Source organism: Microcaecilia unicolor, chromosome 9, assembly GCF_901765095.1.
Source record: "Microcaecilia unicolor chromosome 9, aMicUni1.1, whole genome shotgun sequence".
NCBI lineage: Eukaryota > Metazoa > Chordata > Amphibia > Gymnophiona > Siphonopidae > Microcaecilia > Microcaecilia unicolor.
The window spans coordinates 50,129,910-50,149,152 of record NC_044039.1 but is presented as its reverse complement, the minus strand read 5'-3'; the positions used below and the strand labels follow the sequence as shown (position 1 = coordinate 50,149,152).

At 44.8% G+C, this 19,243-nt stretch overlaps 1 protein-coding gene across 1 annotated transcript in view; it reads right to left on the bottom strand.

The window, feature by feature from the left end:
- Positions 1-19,243, bottom strand: part of TULP3 (TUB like protein 3) — a 362,459-nt gene that overhangs the window by 66,486 nt on the left and 276,730 nt on the right. Inside the window, exon 8 of the mRNA XM_030214120.1 lies at positions 15,313-15,427. Within this exon, the coding sequence (XP_030069980.1) occupies positions 15,313-15,427 (115 nt within the window). The remainder of the gene's footprint in view (positions 1-15,312; positions 15,428-19,243) is intronic.

The following is a 19,243-nucleotide window of genomic DNA, read 5'->3' as shown; positions in this document are numbered from 1 at the left end:
AGAGCGAACAATAGCCGAACTCACAGTGAACGGATTGAGTGCAGAAGGTTACGGCAATGGCGACAAAAAACACAAGAAAAGAAAAAGAAAAAACTCGCCTAGTTGGAGACAAAATGGCGGCGCCGGTGAGCCCGGGAACGTCGGAGGTGGGGTCCGCCTGGGCCGCGGAAATTGTGGGAGAAGTTACACAAGCGCTAGAGGTAATATTAGATAAAAAACTGAGTTCCCTGGACAACAAGTTGGAATCCCTTAATAACAGTATAGCCCAAATACAAACGGATATGGCGCAATATCAACAGCGGGCCAGTGAAACGGAAGACCGAGTCACTGTACTAGAAGCAGAGATAAATCAACTGAAGAAAACAATTACCTCATACGACGACAAACTCGAAGACCTAGAAAATAGGTCGAGGAGGAACAACCTCCGAATTGTGGGACTAACTGAAGGGCAAGGAGATCGTGAACTCAGCAAATTTCTTGAAACGTGGTTCACAGCAGAACTGGAGTTACCTGAGATGTTGGGGCCGCTAAGAATCGAGCGTGCACATCGACTAGGGCCGAAGAACGTGGCGGAGGGAAGACCACGTGTAGTCATCTGCAAAATTCTCAATTTCAGTCACAAAAACGCCATACTGCAAGCCCTGCGCAACGGCAAAGAACTATACAGCGGGAACCGCAAAGTTCTTTGCTTTCAAGATTATTCATCGGCGGTGGCGGCGCAAAGAAAAAAGTTTTCATCGATATGCTCAGCGTTAGTGAATAAAAAGATTAAGTTTGCGCTATTATACCCTGCAAAGTTGAGAATCATTCATTCTTCGGGCACAAAGTTGTTTACCACTATGGAAGAAGCAAAACTATTTGTGCAACAGATGGAAGAGAGGCCGGAAACTTGAGAGCTAAGGATTGCACTGCTGAAAAAAAGACATTTTCTAACTGACTTCGCTAAATGCTTGAGAAAAAAGTATAAAGAAGAGACCTATAATTGAAATGAGAATTATAAACAGAGGATGTTGGGGCAGATGATACATAAAAGAGACTATCAATGGACACACTGAACAGCGACACAAATTGGATTTAAGGTGGACATAATGCACACTGAAACCATTAGAGGGCCAATTGAAACACAAACAGGATAACAGGAAAGGACGATCTAAGCATGAAAAGTGGCCAAGAATCTTGGATATTAGGAAAGTATGTTATAATAGATATAGTATAAGGATATTAAGATATTACTTTTGTTGTTAGATATTTGATACTGCAGATAATGTAAGCTGCAAGGCCTGAAATCAGTTAAATTAGATTTGAAAGTATTACAATCTAGGTTTGAAAGAATCTGACAACACTAAGATCTCATAAGACTAATACTACTCTTGATTAACAATTGTAGAGACTGGCAAATTTAAAAGTCAAATGAGATGGGGGACTGAATGATAAAGAGGTAATACATACTCACACAATCATAAAAATATGTTATAATAGATATAGTATAATAAGGTTAAGATACTACTGTTGTTGATAACAAGTTGACACTGCAGGTCATATAAGTCGTAGAGCCTGAAATCAGTTACATTAGATTTAAAAGTATAACAAGCTTAGTTTGAAAGAATCTGATAATCATAAGATTATTTATGACTAATAATACTGCTTTTGCTTAATAATTGTAGAGAATGGCAAATCTAAATGTCAAATGTGTTGGGGGACTGAATGTTAAAGAGGTAATACTTACTCACACATACATGTATCATTAATGGAAGAACGAGCAGAAAAGGGACGGATACAAATAATGGGAGGAGGAGCGTTGAAAGTGACCTGCTTCCTACGGGAAGGAGAGGGCTAATGGGGGGGAATGGGGAGAGGGGGGAGGTTAGGGAACAGATAACTACAAGACAATGTAAGGGGGGGAAGGGGAAGAGAGTAACTCAATGTAACCTACAGACGCAAATAAATATGAAAATGAGAACATGGGGTATGAACAGGAGTGGTTGGAGGCTGGGCTGGCTACTCTTGATAGTAAAAGGTAATCAGATGATGGAAAATCGCTATATGAATGATAACTACTTAAGGTAGCATCCTGGAATGTGGGGGGAATACATTCCCCCATCAAGAGATCAAAAATATTGCGCCATCTTAAACATATAAGAGCAGATATTGCAATGCTCCAAGAAACACATTTGTCAGCAGAGGAGCATGCCAAATTAGCCAAATGGTGGGTGGCAGATTGTGTGGCAGCTGCGGCAATGGGTCGAAAAGGGGGAGTAGCCATACTTTTTCGGAAAGGGCTAGCAATCAAGATACATAAAACTATTTCAGACCCAGAGGGTAGATTTGTGCTAAGCATAGTAACCATTAATAAAAAAACTATAATTTTGGGAAATGTCTATGCTCCTAATGTGTTAGATTTAAAATTCTATAAGAAATTGCTTTCCCAAATCACTCAATTGGAAAACTTGCCCCTAGTGATGGGAGGAGATTTCAATATGACTTGGGACCCGAATATGGATAGATCGCATCCGCCTAAGGAGATAAGAAAAATAGATACTAGGGGTCTACCGGATTTATGTGAAATATTAGATTTAATAGATGTCTGGCGCACCTTGCATCCTATGGAGAAAGAATACACACACCAATCTAGAGCACATGGGTCAGCATCAAGAATTGATTACTTGCTGGTATCACGAACTATAATAACAGACATTACTGAGGTACACATAGATCCCTGTGTCATATCGGATCATTCAGTGGTCGGAATGACATGGAAGGGAGGAGAGGATGAAGACTTGCTAAAAAGCTGGACGTTTCCAACATACTTAATTAAAGATGCAAGATTTGGGGAGCTTTTACATGCTAAATGGGCAGAATTTAAGCATTTTAATGAAGGCTCAGTGGATGAGATCAGCACTTACTGGGAAGCAGCGAAAGCGGTGTTGCGGGGGGAAATAATTAGCTATGTCACGCACTATAAACGAATGAGAGACAGAGAAATAATGAGACTAGAACAACTTTTAGGTAAATTACACCGCCAATACGGTATGAACCCTAGTAATGATATCAGACAAGAGATTCTGACCATACAAGCAACTTTAAATGCCAAACTACATGAGAGAGAAGTGAAATCTCAGGCCTACTATCGCTTTCAACTTTACAAGCACGGGAATAAAGGGGGCAAATATTTAGCTCGACTTATAGCATCTAAGGTTAATTCCCGAAATATAACAACTATTAAACAAAAAAATGGGAAACTCATACACTCTAATAAAGAAATTCGACAAGCTTTTCAAAATTTTTATCAAGAACTTTATAAGAGGGCAGATCAAGACGAGCTACAGGGGGAGTCTTACTTAGAGGGTGTTCACATTCCGAGGCTGCAAAGTAGAGACAGAAAGCGGCTAAATGCTAGGATTAGTGAAGACGAGGTAGGATGGGCAATCAAACAAAGTAAATCAGGCAAGGCATCAGGTCCAGACGGTTTTAAAGCAGAATTTTATAAGATGATGGGGGACTCGATTCTCCCTACCTTGACTGAAATGTTCAATGACTGGATAGAGAAGGGGGCCTTGTCTGATAATATGAATTTAGCTAGGATAGTAGTATTTCCTAAACCAAAACGAGATGAACAGTTGGTTACATCATATAGACCCATTTCCCTAATTAATCAAGAGGCAAAATTATTTGCAAAAATATTGGCCAAAAGATTAGGAGGGATATTGCCTCATCTAATTCATCCATCACAGGTGGGTTTTGTCCAAGGGCGAACAAGTACAAAAAACTTGCGGAATATTTTGGCGTCATTGGAAGGACTAGGTCACTCCAAAGAACAAGCTGTGATGATCAGCTTCGACGCAGAAAAAGCATTCGACAGAGTGGAATGGCCCTTTCTATACTCGGTGCTACAGAAATATGGATTTAATGGCACCTTTGTGCAGGCAATTAGAGCACTATATCATAACCCAAGGGCACAAGTGCTGGTAAATGGAAATATATCGGGGGAAATTCAGATCACTAGGGGAACTAGACAAGGTTGTCCTTTGTCGCCTCTGTTATTTGCACTTCAATTAGACCCATTAATTAGAGACATACATGATTGTGCAGCGATAACAGGGGTACATATTAAAAATCAGGAATTTAAGATAGCTGCATTTGCGGATGACTTGTTAATGATTATTACGAAGCCAAAAGATACTCTAGAGAATCTTTTACAAATTTTCAGAGAATATGGAGATTATTCGGGTTTCAAACTGAATATAGACAAGTCAGAAGCGCTTCAAATTAATGTGGACATACACGAGTTATGGGGGGGAGATTTCCCTTTGAAGCAGGCACATAAATCTTTTGTATATTTGGGTATACAGTTGCCGGCCAGACCAAAAGAGCTATATCATTTAAATGTTGAAAAATTACTGGAACAGACAGCACAGCAGTTGGCATCATGGGGCACGCTAACACTCTCGCTCATAGGGAGGATCAACCTTCTTAAAATGGTGATCTTACCGAGATGGTTATATATGTTGCAGATCTTACCAATAGCCCTGTTGCAGAAAGATATAAAGCGCTTATACCGAATGCTGCTCAGATTCTGTTGGGCTAAGAAAAAAGCTAAAATACAACAAAAATACATGTTGGGAGGATGGAGACAGGGGGGTTTGGGAATTCCCAATCTTAAATATTATAATATGGCATGTTTATTGCGACTGGTGAGAGATAGATTATTTCATGCTTCCGACTATACACCTATAGAGATGGAAGATGCATTATTTAACCCATATCACTTTACTACCCTAATGCATTTGCGGAGCGGGGAAACTCCTCCTAGAATTAGGCACAATATTTTACTTAAACCCATGAGAGAGGTATGGAAATTTATAGGCAAACTATTAGGCGGAGACTCGAGAATAACGGAGTTAATAAGTATTAGAGGGAATCCGGCCTTCCAACCAGGAATGGAGAACAAAATCTTTGATGACTGGGGAAAGATAAGTGTGGAAACCCTGGCAGACGTACTAGGAGAGAATGGGGATATTAAGCCACTGCCGCAGCTGCTTCATCAAGAGGAACCTGGATGGCAAGATACTTATGCGCACTATCAGCTTAAACATTACATACAAAATTTAAATAAAGAAGCACTTATAATTAGGTTAGGTAATAAAATTATTACCTTCTTTGAGGAAATTACAGAAAATGCCCCTTCTATATCGCAATTATATCAGAGACTATGGAGCCTAACTCCTGCGAAGGAGATGACTTTGTTGAAACAGAAATGGGAAAAAGATATGGGAAGGAACTTGCAATCCTGGGATATAATGGCACAAATCAAAAGTATTCCATGCCTGATAGGGGGAAATGATTATAGGGAATGTGCATTTAGAATGATACACAGGGCATACTTTACACAGGTTCAATTGTATAAAGCAGGGGGTATAGAAACAGCTCTTTGTGTAAAATGTCATAATGCCGAGAACTCCATTTATCATGCGATGTGGAAATGTGTATTAATACAACGATATTGGAGACAAATAACTAACTATCTTACAGGTATGTTATGTAGTAGAGTAGATATGAATCCATTACATCTCATATTGGATATGAAGGAGGTACAATCGAGTTTAAATGCAGATAAAGTATTGCTAAAGCGCAAATTATGTTTGATAGCAAGGAAATGTATTATGCAGCACTGGACTACACACAACCCGCCAAATTTCTGGCATTGGCGTAATCAGGTACATCAATTGTTGGTTTGGGAAGCAAAAGAGGCTAAAGGAAATGATAAAAGAAAAACGAGATTTCTTAAAATCTGGGGATGCTACTTGGAAAAAATGACGCAGAAAGGGCGAAGTCTGATTATTAATACCTTATGAGTGGACTTTATGCGATACTGGAAAGTATGGGGAATTTTATAGGTTACAGGGGGAACCATGAAGAATAAGAGGGCAGGGAGGGTGGGAAGGGGGAAAGGGAAATAGTAGGTATAAGGATGGAAGAATGCAACATTATACTATGGTGGGAACTAATAATGGATTTGTTGTACTAATATCGGATAATGAAGGTGGCACAATATTTGGTTATGTTAGATGTTGACAATAATGCAATGTTCTGTTGAATTCATGGATAATACAAATTAATGAAACACACAGAGAAAGAAAAAGAAACACACTATCCTTGTGTAAGATAATTATTGTTTTATTATGCTGTTACAAGATAATGGAGGAACAAAAAAATACTTGTATTAGTTCTATAATGTCTATAAGATGTGGATATGTTGATTTCTTTCATAATAAAAAACAGTTGAAACATAAAGACTGGCGTTTCATCGTGAGTCTGCATGGACTTAAAGATTATGGGAAGGTTTATTACCTGAACACATTGATGAATACATGCCATCTTATTGGACATTGAGTTGAGAGTTAGTAGCGTGTACTACACGGTATAGGAGAGGTTGATTTATTCAGTGAGGATAGTGCTGGATTGTTTTATTGTCACGTCTGTGGTCGTGACCACCCTCAGACTTACCTTGTTCCTGGGGGTCAGCTTCCTAGCTGGCTCCTGTTTCTTCTGTCTGTCCTTTCTGAGCTAGCTCTGGCTCTCTGTGCTGGCTGCATCCAGCAGCATGACACTAATTACCTCACTATACTGCACCTGTGGGTGTTGCCTGGGTTAGCTCTCTGCGTGTGTGTGTGTGTGCTCGCTGCTTCCAGCATGACTCTAATTGCTTCACTACACTACACCTGGGTGTGGGAAGCCTCTCTGTGTTTCACTGTGCTTTCTGCCTGCTCAGTGGTTTGTGCCTGAACAGCCTCCGTAGTTACTTAGAGATTGCTGCAGCTGTGTCTCTGGTGTTGAAGGGCTTTATTAATCACTTAGAGACTGCAGCCTTTGCATCGTATAAGGTCCCTGGTATGCTAGTGTGCTCGGTGCACAGCTACATTGTCCAGTTCTGTGTGATTGCCTAGTGTTTGACTAGTTAGCTTGGGCACAGCCTTGCTTGGTAGCCTGTGTACAGATGTACTAGTTCTTCTGTGTTTGCTCTGTGTGAGTTCCTAGTGTTTGCCTAGTTAGCTTGGGCACTGCTCTGCTTGTTAGCTTGTGTACAGCTTCTAGGTCTCCTGAGTTTAGCCTCTGGTTTTCCCCGGTGGGGTTTTCTTGGTTTCTGGAGCTTCAGCCCTAGTCTTGTCCTTTGCCAGTTCTCCTTGTTACTGGAGCTCCAGCCCTAGTCTTGCTATTGGTTCTGACCTTTGCCTGTACCTATCTACTGCTCTGCTAGCCACCTGCCCAGAGACTCCTGCTTTGAACCTGACCACGCCTGTCTCTGCCTATTGCCTATACTCAGTTATTCTCTGCCAGCCACCTGTCTCTGCCTATTGCCTGTACTCAGATCTTCTCTGCCAGCCACCTGTCTCGGACTTTTGCCAGAACCCGGACATTCCCTGCCTGCCTGTCTCACGTTAGCCTAGGTACCTGGGAGCACTGCTGGATCCTGACTCTGGTTGTTCCTGTTGCTGGTTCCAGTTCTGGTTTTCCTGTAAGCCTTACCGGCTGCTCGAACCTGAGGGCTCAACCCTCGGGGAAAGGCAGCTAAGCGTAGGTGAAGCCTACTCCAGTGTGTTCCGGTCTGGTGCGTTCCAGTCCCAAGTGCTCCAGTGCAGGACTCCAGTCCGGGGTTCCAGTCCAGCCTTGTCTCTTCTCTGCTCCGAAGGTGATCTTGCCTGCCACTGCCGCTCCTCGGCCGTGGTCCAAGGACTCACGTACCCAGGGTTCCCGGGGAAGAAGCCTGACAGAATGCCAAGGTCCTCGAGAACGTGACATTTATGTAGTATGTTTTATGTATATTTTCTGTATATTATATGCTGGGTGAATGTGAGTGTATGAATGTGGTAGATTTATGACATTGTGTATTGTATAATTTGATAACATTTAAGATATTTAATAAAGATTTTAATTGTTCGATAAAGATTTTAATGGTTGTTTGATACTTTACATTGTATGATAAATGCAACTATTAATGGTGTCTGAACCTTGCTTGTAATTTTGTAATATGTACTTTTTATGAGTAATTTGCATTTAATATAGCTTCTTGAGGACTTTTTCAAGAATCACAGTTAATGCCATAGCTCCACATCACTTCCTCTTTTGCACATCGTGCATTTGGCGGTCTTTTCTTTTTCTTTCTACTTACTCAAACTTGTTTCCAATACTGTTTCTTTATTTGTCTTTTGCATAGTGTATTTAGTATATAAACTCTGACCCGTGCAATATTTGGTAACAAAGATTTCATATACTGCCTTGCCGTATTACAGACTTCATTTGCATATTTTTGCATTTGATGCTTTCATTAAGGATATTTTTCCTTATTCATGAGATTTAGATTTTCTCTTTAATTGCTTTCCTAGAGTTGCAGTAAATGTTTTTAGGCTCCTTTTACTAAGTGGGAGTAAGCCCAACGCAGGCTTACTGCTTGATATACAGGAAGTACTGCCAGGCTACCACAGCAGCCCAGCAGTACTTCCCACCCCTAACGAACCGTCATTTCTAGCATTACAAAAATTTATTGCCGGGTTAAAGCGGGAGTCCTTACCACCACTTCAATGGGTGGCAGTAATGGCTCCCCTCCCCCCCCCACCCGAAATTGGAGGTCGCCTTTGAGCTGAGAGGTTCAGGAGACTCAATGTTAACGACTTCCAGAGACTTAGAGGGGCATAATCGAATAGGGATGACCATCTCTAAGGGCGCCCATCTCTAAGGACGTCCTGGCAAAGGGGCGGGGAAACCCGTATTATCGAAACAAGATGGGCGTCCATTTTTCATTTCAATAAAGCCGACCTTTTTGATGCTGCTTTTAACTCCTAACCCTTATTCACTTGTTCAGAACCCTTATTTTATCATCCTCACTTTAATATTCCCTTATCTCTTGTTTGTCCTATTTGTCTGTCCTAATTAGATTGTAAGCTCTGTCGAGCAGGGACTGTCTCTTCATGTTCAAGTGTACAGCGTTGCGTACGTCTAGTAGCGCTATAGAAATGATAAGTAGTAGCAGGGGACACCCAAATCTCAACATTTAGGTCGACCTAACTACTACTACTACTACTACTACTACTATTTAGCATTTCTATAGCGCTACAAGGCGTACGCAGCGCTGCACAAACATAGAAGAAAGACAGTCCCTGCTCAAAGAGCTTACAATCTAATAGAAAAAAAAAATAAAGTAAGCAAATCAAATCAATTAATGTGAACGGGAAGGAAGAGAGGAGGGTAGGTGGAAGCGAGTGGTTACGAGTCAAAAGCAATGTTAAAGAGGTGGGCTTTCAGTCTAGATTTAAAGGTGGCCAAGGATGGGGCAAGACGTAGGGGCTCAGGAAGTTTATTCCAGGCGTAGGGTGCAGCGAGACAGAAGGCGCGAAGTCTGGAGTTGGCAGTAGTGGAGAAGGGAACAGATAAGAAGGATTTATCCATGGAGCGGAGTGCACGGGAAGGGGTGTAGGGAAGGACGAGTGTGGAGAGATACTGGGGAGCAGCAGAGTGAGTACATTTATAGGTTAGTAGAAGAAGTTTGAACAGGATGCGAAAACGGATAGGGAGCCAGTGAAGGGTCTTGAGGAGAGGGGTAGTATGAGTAAAGCGACCCTGGCGGAAGATGAGACGGGCAGCAGAGTTTTGAACCGACTGGAGGGGGGAGAGGTGACTAAGTGGGAGGCCAGCAAGAAGCAGATTGCAGTAGTCTAAACGAGAGGTGACAAGGGTGTGGATGAGGGTTTTGGTAGAGTGCTCGGAAAGAAAGGGGCGGATTTTATGGATGTTGTAAAGAAAGAAATGACAGGTCTTGGCAATCTGCTGGATATGAGCAGAGAAGGAGAGAGAAGAGTCAAAGATGACCCCAAGGTTTCGAGCTGAGGAGACAGGGAGAATGAGAGAGCCATCAACAGAAATAGAAAACGGGGGGAGCGGGGAGGTGGGTTTGGGGGGGGGGGGGGGGGAAAATGAGAAGCTCGGTTTTGGTCATATTTAATTTCAGGTGGCGTTGAGACATCCAGACAGCAATGTCAGACAAGCACGCTGAAACTTTGGTTTGGATGCAAGGTGAGATATCAGGGGTAGAAAGGTAGATTTGGGAGTCATCAGATGTTGAGATGGTCGACCTTAGAGATGGTCGTTCCCGGTTTTCGACGATAATGGAAACCGAGGACGCCCATCTCAGAAACGACCAAATCCAAGGCATTTGGTCATGGGAGGAGCCAGCATTCATAGTGCACTGGTCCCCCTGACATGCCAGGACACCAAACGGGCACCCTAGGGGGCACTGCAGTGAATTTCAGAAATTGCTCCCAGGTGCATAGCTCCCTTACCTTCGGTGCTGAGCCCCCCAACCCCCCCCCCCAAAACCCACTCCACACAACTGTACACCACTACCATAGCCCTAAGGGGTGAAGGGGGGCACCTACATATGGATACAGTGGGTTTCGGGTGGGTTTTGAAGGGCTCACATTTACCAGCACAAGTGTAACAAGTAGGGGGGATGGGCCTGGGTCCACCTGCCTGAAGTGCACTGCACCCACTAAAACTGCTCCAGGGACCTGCATACTGTCCTAACAGACTGTCCATAGGCTGCACTGGTTCCACTGAGCTGGGATCCTCTGTCTCCACCTCGCCGGCACCGAGAGCCGGATGCATCGAAGGCGACCGATGACGGTGCTTCTTTGATTTTTTGCGGTGCCCGTCATCGGCGCCAGGTGGAATGGAGGAGGAGGAGGTCGATCCCCCTCGGTCTCGAGGGACCGGGTCAGACAGGGTTCTGTCCCGAGGGCCATGGGCAGAGGGAGTGACCGGGGCCGATTGCCCACGCGGCCTCTCACCCCTACCCTCACCGGAGGACCGGCGGGCCGACGGGACCTGTGCTCCTGGGGTCGATGCCATCGGTGCCGATTTCGCGGACATCGATACCGGTACCGAAGAACCGGCCGTCGATACCGATGCTGTCGAGGTCGACGTCGAGGGGCCAGTGCATGTTCCAAAAAGACGGTCCCGAAGAACTTGCCTCGCAACCTGAGTCCGTTTCCGGAGACCAAGACACAAAGAGCACGACTTGATATTGTGCTCCGGCCCGAGGCACTGGAGGCACCAAGTGTGAGTGTCGGTCTGCAAGATAGGCCGGCCGCACCGACCACACTTCTTAAATCCACTCGGGACCTTCGAGGACATCGACAGAAAAATCGCGTCGGCGAAATTAAAGTCGTCGATGGTGGCGGTAAATCACACCTCAAAAAATAAATCGACCGCGCGGCCACAAGGCCGCAACGCGACGCCCCCGCTAGAAAACGAGGGAAAAACAAGCGCGTTCACTTTTTTTTTTTTTTTTAAACAAGAAAAAGAAAAGGGCCCGGAACGCGCGGGAACCAGAAACAAAAAATAAGAAATTCGCGAAAACGCGACGGTTTTCCGGGGCTGACAAGAGAGAGCGACGACGCACGACTCTCTCCAGCGCGGAAAAAACAAGACTGAGCGGGAACGGTCGCGCACGGGCGGGAAGACGGCCGCGCATGCGCGGTGGGCGTGCCCTGCGTGCGGACCGCCCGCGAAGCTTCTTCCGGTTGGTGGGGGCTGCCGCGGACGTCACCCAGTCGTGAGAACAAGCAGTCTGCTTGTCCTCGGAGAAACACTTGTGGTCGTAAATGTGAGCCCTTCAAAACCCACCACAAACCCACTGTACCTACATATAGGTGCCCCCTTCACCCCTTAGGGCTATGGTAGTGTTGTACAGTTGTGGGTAGTGTGTTTTGGGGGGCTCAGCACTGAAGGTAAGGGAGCTATGCACCTGGGAGCAATTTCTGAAGTTCACTGCAGTGCCCCCTAGGGTGCCCGGTTGGTGTCCTGGCATGTCAGGGGGACCAGTGCACTACGAATGCTGGCTCCTCCCTTGGCTTGGATTTGGTCGTTTCTGAGATGGGCGTCCTCGGTTTCCATTATCACTGAAAACCGGGGACGACCATCTCTAAGGACGAAATATCGTGGTGAAGCTTGTAGAATCTCAATTGTTTAAACAACCAAACACTAGACATCTACGTGTGCAAGGGTAGGTGCTTTAAACGGAGGAAAAAGCCTCAAACGAACTGCTAAGGTGCTCCTTATGTTAACGAATCAACTTTAGGGAGATCTGCAGACTCATCACAGGCAAAAAAAACCTCCTGACTATTATACAGCTCTCCAATTTTCTAGTTGAAATGCTTAAAGTAGTTATAAAGAAACTTAGCTTTCCAGCTGTCCAGTCATTCATTGAAGCTCTTTTCAGCTACCACGGCCCCGATCTCTGCTTCAGGGTTACTGTGGACTCGAGCTGGTCATCCCTAAGGTCGACATAAATGTTAAGATTTGGGCGTCCCCGACTGTATTATCGAAACGAAAGATGGATGCCCATCTTGTTTTGATAATACGGGTTTCCCTGCCCCTTCCCAAGGACGTCCTGCAAGGACGCCCTCAGGAAAACTTGGGCGCCCCATTCGATTATGCCCCTCCATATCTTTTTTGAGATATGGTGACCAGAATTGAACACAATATTTGAGGTGTGGTCGCACCATGGACCGATACATCCTCATTTTTGTTTTCCATTTCTTTCCTAATAATACCTAACATTCTATTTGCTTTCTTAGCCACCGTAGCACAGTGAGCAGAGGCACCATCAATAAAGGGTGCCAAAATCCCCGCTTCTGATGTCACCTGGTCTAATGGTTAAGAATTCTTTCCTCCTCCTCCCTGTGAGTCCAGCAGCTCTACCTCGCTCCTTTAGTTCAACATCTACTCCCATCTTTCCCCCCTCCCTGTGAGTTCAGCATTGCTTTCTACTCTCCCCCCTCACTTTCCTATAAACTGTATGCAAATTGCTGGCAGCAGCAGCCTGGGTCTTCAGTTTGCTGCGTTCCACCCACAAGAAATTGCATCAGAGGAGGCGGAACGTGGCAAACGAAAGACCCAGGGCCTGGACGAAGGCTACCTATCTTCAGGGTGCCGCTGGCAATTCACACACTGTTTACAGGACTGCGGGTGGGAGGGGGGATTTGATATAGTGCCTTTCTGTGGTTACATTCAAAGTGGTTTACATATTGTATACAGGTACTTATTTCTGTAATTGGGGCAATGGAGGGTTAAGTGACTTGCCCAGAGACACAAAGAGCAGCAGTGGGAATCGAATACGGTTCCCCTGGTTCTCAGGCCACAGAGGAGAAAGAGCGATGCTGGACCTGCAGGGAGGGGACAGACACTGGACCCATTTGGTGGGGGGGGGGGGGGGGGGGGGTAATGCAGACTCTGGAAGTGTGTATGTATGTGTTATGCTTGTGCATACATGTTTGTGTGACTCTATATATCTGTGTTGACTATCTGTGCCTCTGTGATTGAGAGAGAAGATGAGAGAGGAGGGTATTTTGGAAAGCTCCTATTCCTTTTTATGTTAACAAATCAGTGTTTGGATGATGCAGCAGTTGGAACTTCTTCTCCCAACATTGGGACATTTGTTTTTTGAAGGAGGGTGCTTCACTCACATGCAGAAAGTTCACTTGTGCAGTTCACCTTCCTTCCTGTAACTAGAACAGTCTTCTAGTGCTCTGTACCTCCTCCTATGATTTGTCACTAGCTGGATTCTACCCTTAGTCTCTGTTGCTAGTTAAAATGGAAGCAAGTAGGTAAGGTTCACCCACAAAGGAAGCAGGGCTGGAAAACAGCAGATCTCCAGACACATTACCCATCCTTGTAGCTTCTGGGTAGTAATGCAAAAATCTACTGAATTCTGAAAACAGCCAGACAGTTGTCAATTCTAGCCTCCTGAGTCCAGCACACATCTCACAAGATCCCGCTAAGCATTTTAACCCAAAATATACGCATAGTTTGCCAATGCCTTCTAGCCCTACCCACCACAGCAGATATTACTTGGCAGTTCACACAGTAACCATAAGAAAACTGTATGATTCAGTCAGTAGCTTTCATAGTAGAATTAATAAAGAAAATGAAATACAGATCAGAGTGACTAAAAAGGCAGCCTGTAAGGAACAGAGAATTATTTTCAATCCTTGTGTGCATGTGCATGAGCACCTGTGGGTGTAGCTCAATTGTATGTTGTCTATTTTGGAGGGCACTGAGTTAGTTGAGGGTGGGGGTACAGGTTTAGAGGGTGGTGGGGTAACTGCATGAGTGTAATTTTGGGGGATGATGAAAGGGTGGTTTTGGAGGAGTGGGGGTTAGTATAGTAACATAGTAGATGACGGCAGAAAAAGACCTGCACGGTCCATCCTGTCTGCCCAACAAGATAACTCATATTTGCTGCTTTTTGTGTATACCCTACTTTGATTTGTACCTGTGCTCTTCAGGGCACAGACCGTATAAGTCTGACCAGCACTATCCCCGCCTCCCAACCACCAGCCCCTCCTCCCAATCACCGGCTCTGGCAGAGACCGTATAAGTCTGCCCAGCACTATCCTCACCTCACAACCACCAGCCCTGCCTCCCAACCACCGGCTCTGGCACAGACCGTACAAGTCTGTCCAGCACTATCCCTGCCTCCCAACCACCAGTCCCGCTTCCCACCACCGGCTCTGGCACAGACCACATAAGTCTGCCCAGCACTATCCCCGCCTCCCGATCTTGACTAAGCTTCTGAGGATCCATTCCTTCGGCACAGGATTCCTTTATGCTTATCCCACGCATGTTTGAATTCCGTTATCGTTTTCATTTCCACCACCTCCCGCGGGAGGGCATTCCAAGCATCCACTACTCTCTCCGTGAAAAAATACTTCCTGACATTTTTCTTGCATCTGCCCCCCTTCAATCTCATTTCATGTCCTCTCGTTCTACCATCTTCCCATCTCCGGAAAAGGTTCGTTTGCGGATTAATACCTTTCAAATATTTTAACGTCTGTATCATATCACCCCTGTTTCTCCTTTCCTCCAGAGTATACATGTTTAGTTCAGCAAGTCTCTCCTCATACGTCTTGTAACGCAAATCCCATACCATTCTCGTACCTTTCTTTGCACCGCTTCAATTCTTTATACATCCTTAACAAGATACGGCCTCCAAAACTGGGGGAGGATTATTTTAAGAGGTTTAGAAAGGGAAGAAATCCACCAAAGTGTGGTGGATATGTATATGTAACTATTGAATTGCTATGTGCTATAAAAAGGAAGTAGGGGTAATTTTCCGCAGAAGCAGAGTTTTAATTTTATGTCAACACCAGTGTTTAATATGTATGGTCGGCGGTGCTGACAGCGACTGCTACATCTGCTATCTGTTTAGTTTAGGGCAGCAGCTCAAAGAAAGGAAAAGAAGCTGAAAATGCCACTTACATAACAAATGGCGGCAAGTTCCTGTCGGGGGCTTGAATTTTCCAGCAGTCCCTGGCTCTTAGTTGGGCTCACCCCATTGTCATACACCGTGAACTTGGTTCCCATAAGGTTGGACCTAAAATTGGAGAAAAGAAATGCGGATACAGCTAATACTTCTGTTTCTTTGGTGCCTAGAAACACTAGTATATTATGGATGCAAATTCTTCTCTAAAAAATTGCATTGTGTATACCAAACTTTCAGAGTTATAAACATATATCTAATGTTTGAGAAATAAATATGCAACATTAAACGGCTTTCTGGCCTTTGCTCAGGCTGAACCAACTTGCTTATCACAGACCTACATCACTGCTAAGGAACAAAACAAGAAATTAACTGATACCATTTTCCATTCTAAAATCAAGTACAATCATCTTTATTTGTAAGCAACAAAATTTCATATAAATGGCACACAAATGGGTAATTTCATAAAAGCTTTTCCTGTGTGTAAATTATGGCACTTATAAAAATGCTGAGTTTAGGTGTATTGCAAGATTTCTAGTTCTTTTTTTTTTTTAAGTATGTTTATTAGTTTAACATATCAAATTACAATAAACGTTCAACCTCATATCACATTATACAGTCAGTTTCAAGTGTCACCATACTATATAACCCCACCCTAACCTCCCTCCCACCCCCAGGGTAACTCAGCACAGTCTTCTCAGGCTCCTTTATCTGGACCCGTTTGTATATTACACAGTCAGACCTCTCCATTCCATATAATTATTCCATGTTTTAAAGAATTTTACCACCTTCCTTCTTCTCAAAGCTGTTAATTTATCCATCACACAGCAAAAGTCTACTTTCACGAATACCTACTCCACCGTAGGGGCCGCTGCTTGTTTCCACAACCTTGCAATTAGGGTCCAGGCCGCTGTAACTATATAGGTAATCAAACAGTGTTGTGATTGTCGTATGCCTGCCTCGGGTATGTTAAGCAGACATAAACCTGGGGTCAACTTAACCTGGATCCCCAATTTACCTTGTATTTGGGCTATAAGATTTACCCAAAATGTCTGAATAATCGGGCAGTCCCACCATATATGCCAGAATGTACCCTGAGCCCCACATCCCCGCCAACATGTCAATGCCCCTTTTTTGAATATACTCGACAACCTATATGGCATAAGGTACCATTGATATAACATCTTGTACCCGTTTTCCACCAGGGGCATCGACACCGAGAAAGTCAGTAGGGTCTTGAATATCTTTATCCATTTCTACCGTTCATATCTAAAGAGCTTAGACGAGATTGGGTGGCAAAGCCAGTGGCGGGAGACGGAGATGGTGCTGGGCAGACATACGGTCTGTGCCAGAGCCGGTGGTGGGAGGCAGGACTGGTGGTTTGGAGGCGGGGATAGTGCTGGGCAGGATTATACGGTCTGTGCCAGAGCCGGTGGTGGGAGGCGGGACTGGTGGTTTGGAGGCGGGGATAGTGCTGGGCAGGATTATACGGTCTGTGCCAGAACTGGTGGTGGGAGGCGGGGCTGGTGGTTGGGAGGCGGGGATAGTGCTGGGCAGACTTATACGGTCTGTGCCCTGAAAAGGACAGGTACAAATCAAGGTAAGGTATACACAAAAAGTAGCACATGTGAGTTTATCTTGTTGGGCAGACTGGATGGACCGTGCAGGTCTTTTTCTGCCGTCATCTATGATGTTACTATGTAACAAAGCCTCCCATTTTTCAATATAGGGGGTCAGGGGGAAAGAATGATGTAGCAGCGCTTTGTATATTCTAGATATGCCTCCCTTCCCCGCCCCAGATCCCATTGCTAGTTCTAGTTCTGTGATGGCTAGCAACAGCTCGTCCTTAGCTTTCCGCTGTATAAAGTCTCGAACCTGCATATAGTGAAATTTATCCCTGTCCATCAGTCCATACTCCTCTCTCAAAGCATCAAATATGTGACATTGCCAGTCCTCCCAAAATTGTCCCAATACTCACAACGATGCTGCAGACCAGTGCCCATACACCCGTGCTTCCCTTCCCGCTGGGAAATCCAACGCATATATTATGGGGGTATTCATATGATACTTCTGTCCCGGGAAGGAGGCTGCCCTACATCTAACCCACTCTCTTAGGGCTACCCCCATCTGTCCTTGTAGTCCCAAAATGAGGCCCCTCAGTAACGATGAAGGGAGCCAGGGTGCTGCCCACAAGGGAACCCCCTTCAGGCCCCATTGTGCTGCGTGTGATCAAGGTTTGGTTAACCCCTTCTGCCCTATGGCCAACATCTGAAATAGTGCTGCTCTGTAATACGGCCAAACATTTGGCACCCCCATACCCCCTTCCTTTCTAGATTGGTACAGTACTTTCCTAGTTACTCGCGGAGGTCTTTTCCGCCAAATGAAGGCGAAGAGCTTCCGATTTAGCATCTGAAAAAAAGCTTTCGGAATGTGGATTGGGATTGCCATGAACAAATAAAGGAGCTTGGGGAGTAAAGACATCTTCACCGCCGCTATTCTACCCATCCATGACATGCCCAACCCTCCCCATCTCTCTAACTCTTTGAATAATTCTTGTACTTTAGGATCAAACTTTTCCCGAAAAAGGTCCTCCGTGTTCGGGGTCAGGTTAACCCCTAGGTATCTGATACCCTTTGATGCCAAACTAAATGGGAATAGAGGTTGCAATTCATCCTGCAGACCTATTGGGAACTGTAAAGGCATGAGTTCTGATTTTTGTATATTAATTTTTAATCCCGCCACCTCCCCATATGTTTTGAGAATATCCATCACAGCACGCAGGGATTCCCCAGGATTTGCTAAAGTTAGAAGGACATCATCCACGTACAGCATAATTTTAGTTTCTTGTCGTCCTATTCTTATACCCTGTACCCGCGGCTCCTGTCGTATCATTCTCGCCAGCGGTTCCATGGACAGGACAAACAACAAGGGGGACAGCGCGCACCCCTGCCGAGTGCCTCGAAACAGCTCAAAAGGTGTAGTGTTAATGCCATTAATTTTTATTTGAGCCAGCGGCTGACAATAGAGCACCGTGACCCAATACATAAACTGCCCGCCAAATCCTGCGCGTTCCAACAACTTAAAAAGAAAGGGCCACAGCACTCTAGTGAATGCTTTCTCTGCATCTAACGAGAGAAACACCGCCGGTTGTCCTAGCTGCTGCACTCTGTCCAATATATATTGTGCTCTTCTAGTATTATCAAAAGTCTGCCTGTTTGCGATAAAACCTGCCTGGTCCTCATGGACCATGCGTGGTAGCACTTTTTGCAGCCATGTAGCTAAAATAGTGGTAAAAATTTTATAATCAGTCCCTAACAGGGAAATTGGACGATAGGACCCGCAACTCTGAGGGTCCTTGTACGGTTTAAGCAGCAGTACCACATTCGCTAACCACCAGGAGTGTGGGAGCAGGGTGTCTCTTGTGATATCATTAAACACTCGGAGCAACACTGGTATCAAAATAGCTCGAAAGCATTTATAAAACCGGTTGCCATAACCATCGAGCCCCGGTGCCTTCCCACCCGGTAGTCCCCTAATAGCCGTATCTATTTCCTCTTTCTCGATGGGGGCCGACAGCATACTCCGTTCCACCTCCGTCAGAGTGGGGAAATCTACTGCCTCCAACAGGGAACGAATCGCTCCTTCCGATGGAGGGGCTTCCGGCTGATATAGCCGTTCATAGTATTTCACAAATTCTCTCTGCACATCCTCCACCTGATCCCATACCTTCCCCCCCATCATCTTTTATGCTATTGATATTATTACGGCTGGTTAATTGTTTTAATTTATATGCCAATAATTTGCTCGTCTTGTTGTTGAACTCATAGTATTCTTGCTGTACTCTTTGCATCTGTTCTTGAATACCTTTGCTTTCTAAGGCAGCTAACTGTACCCTTGCTTTATGTAGTTCTCCTTGCTGACTCGGGGTAG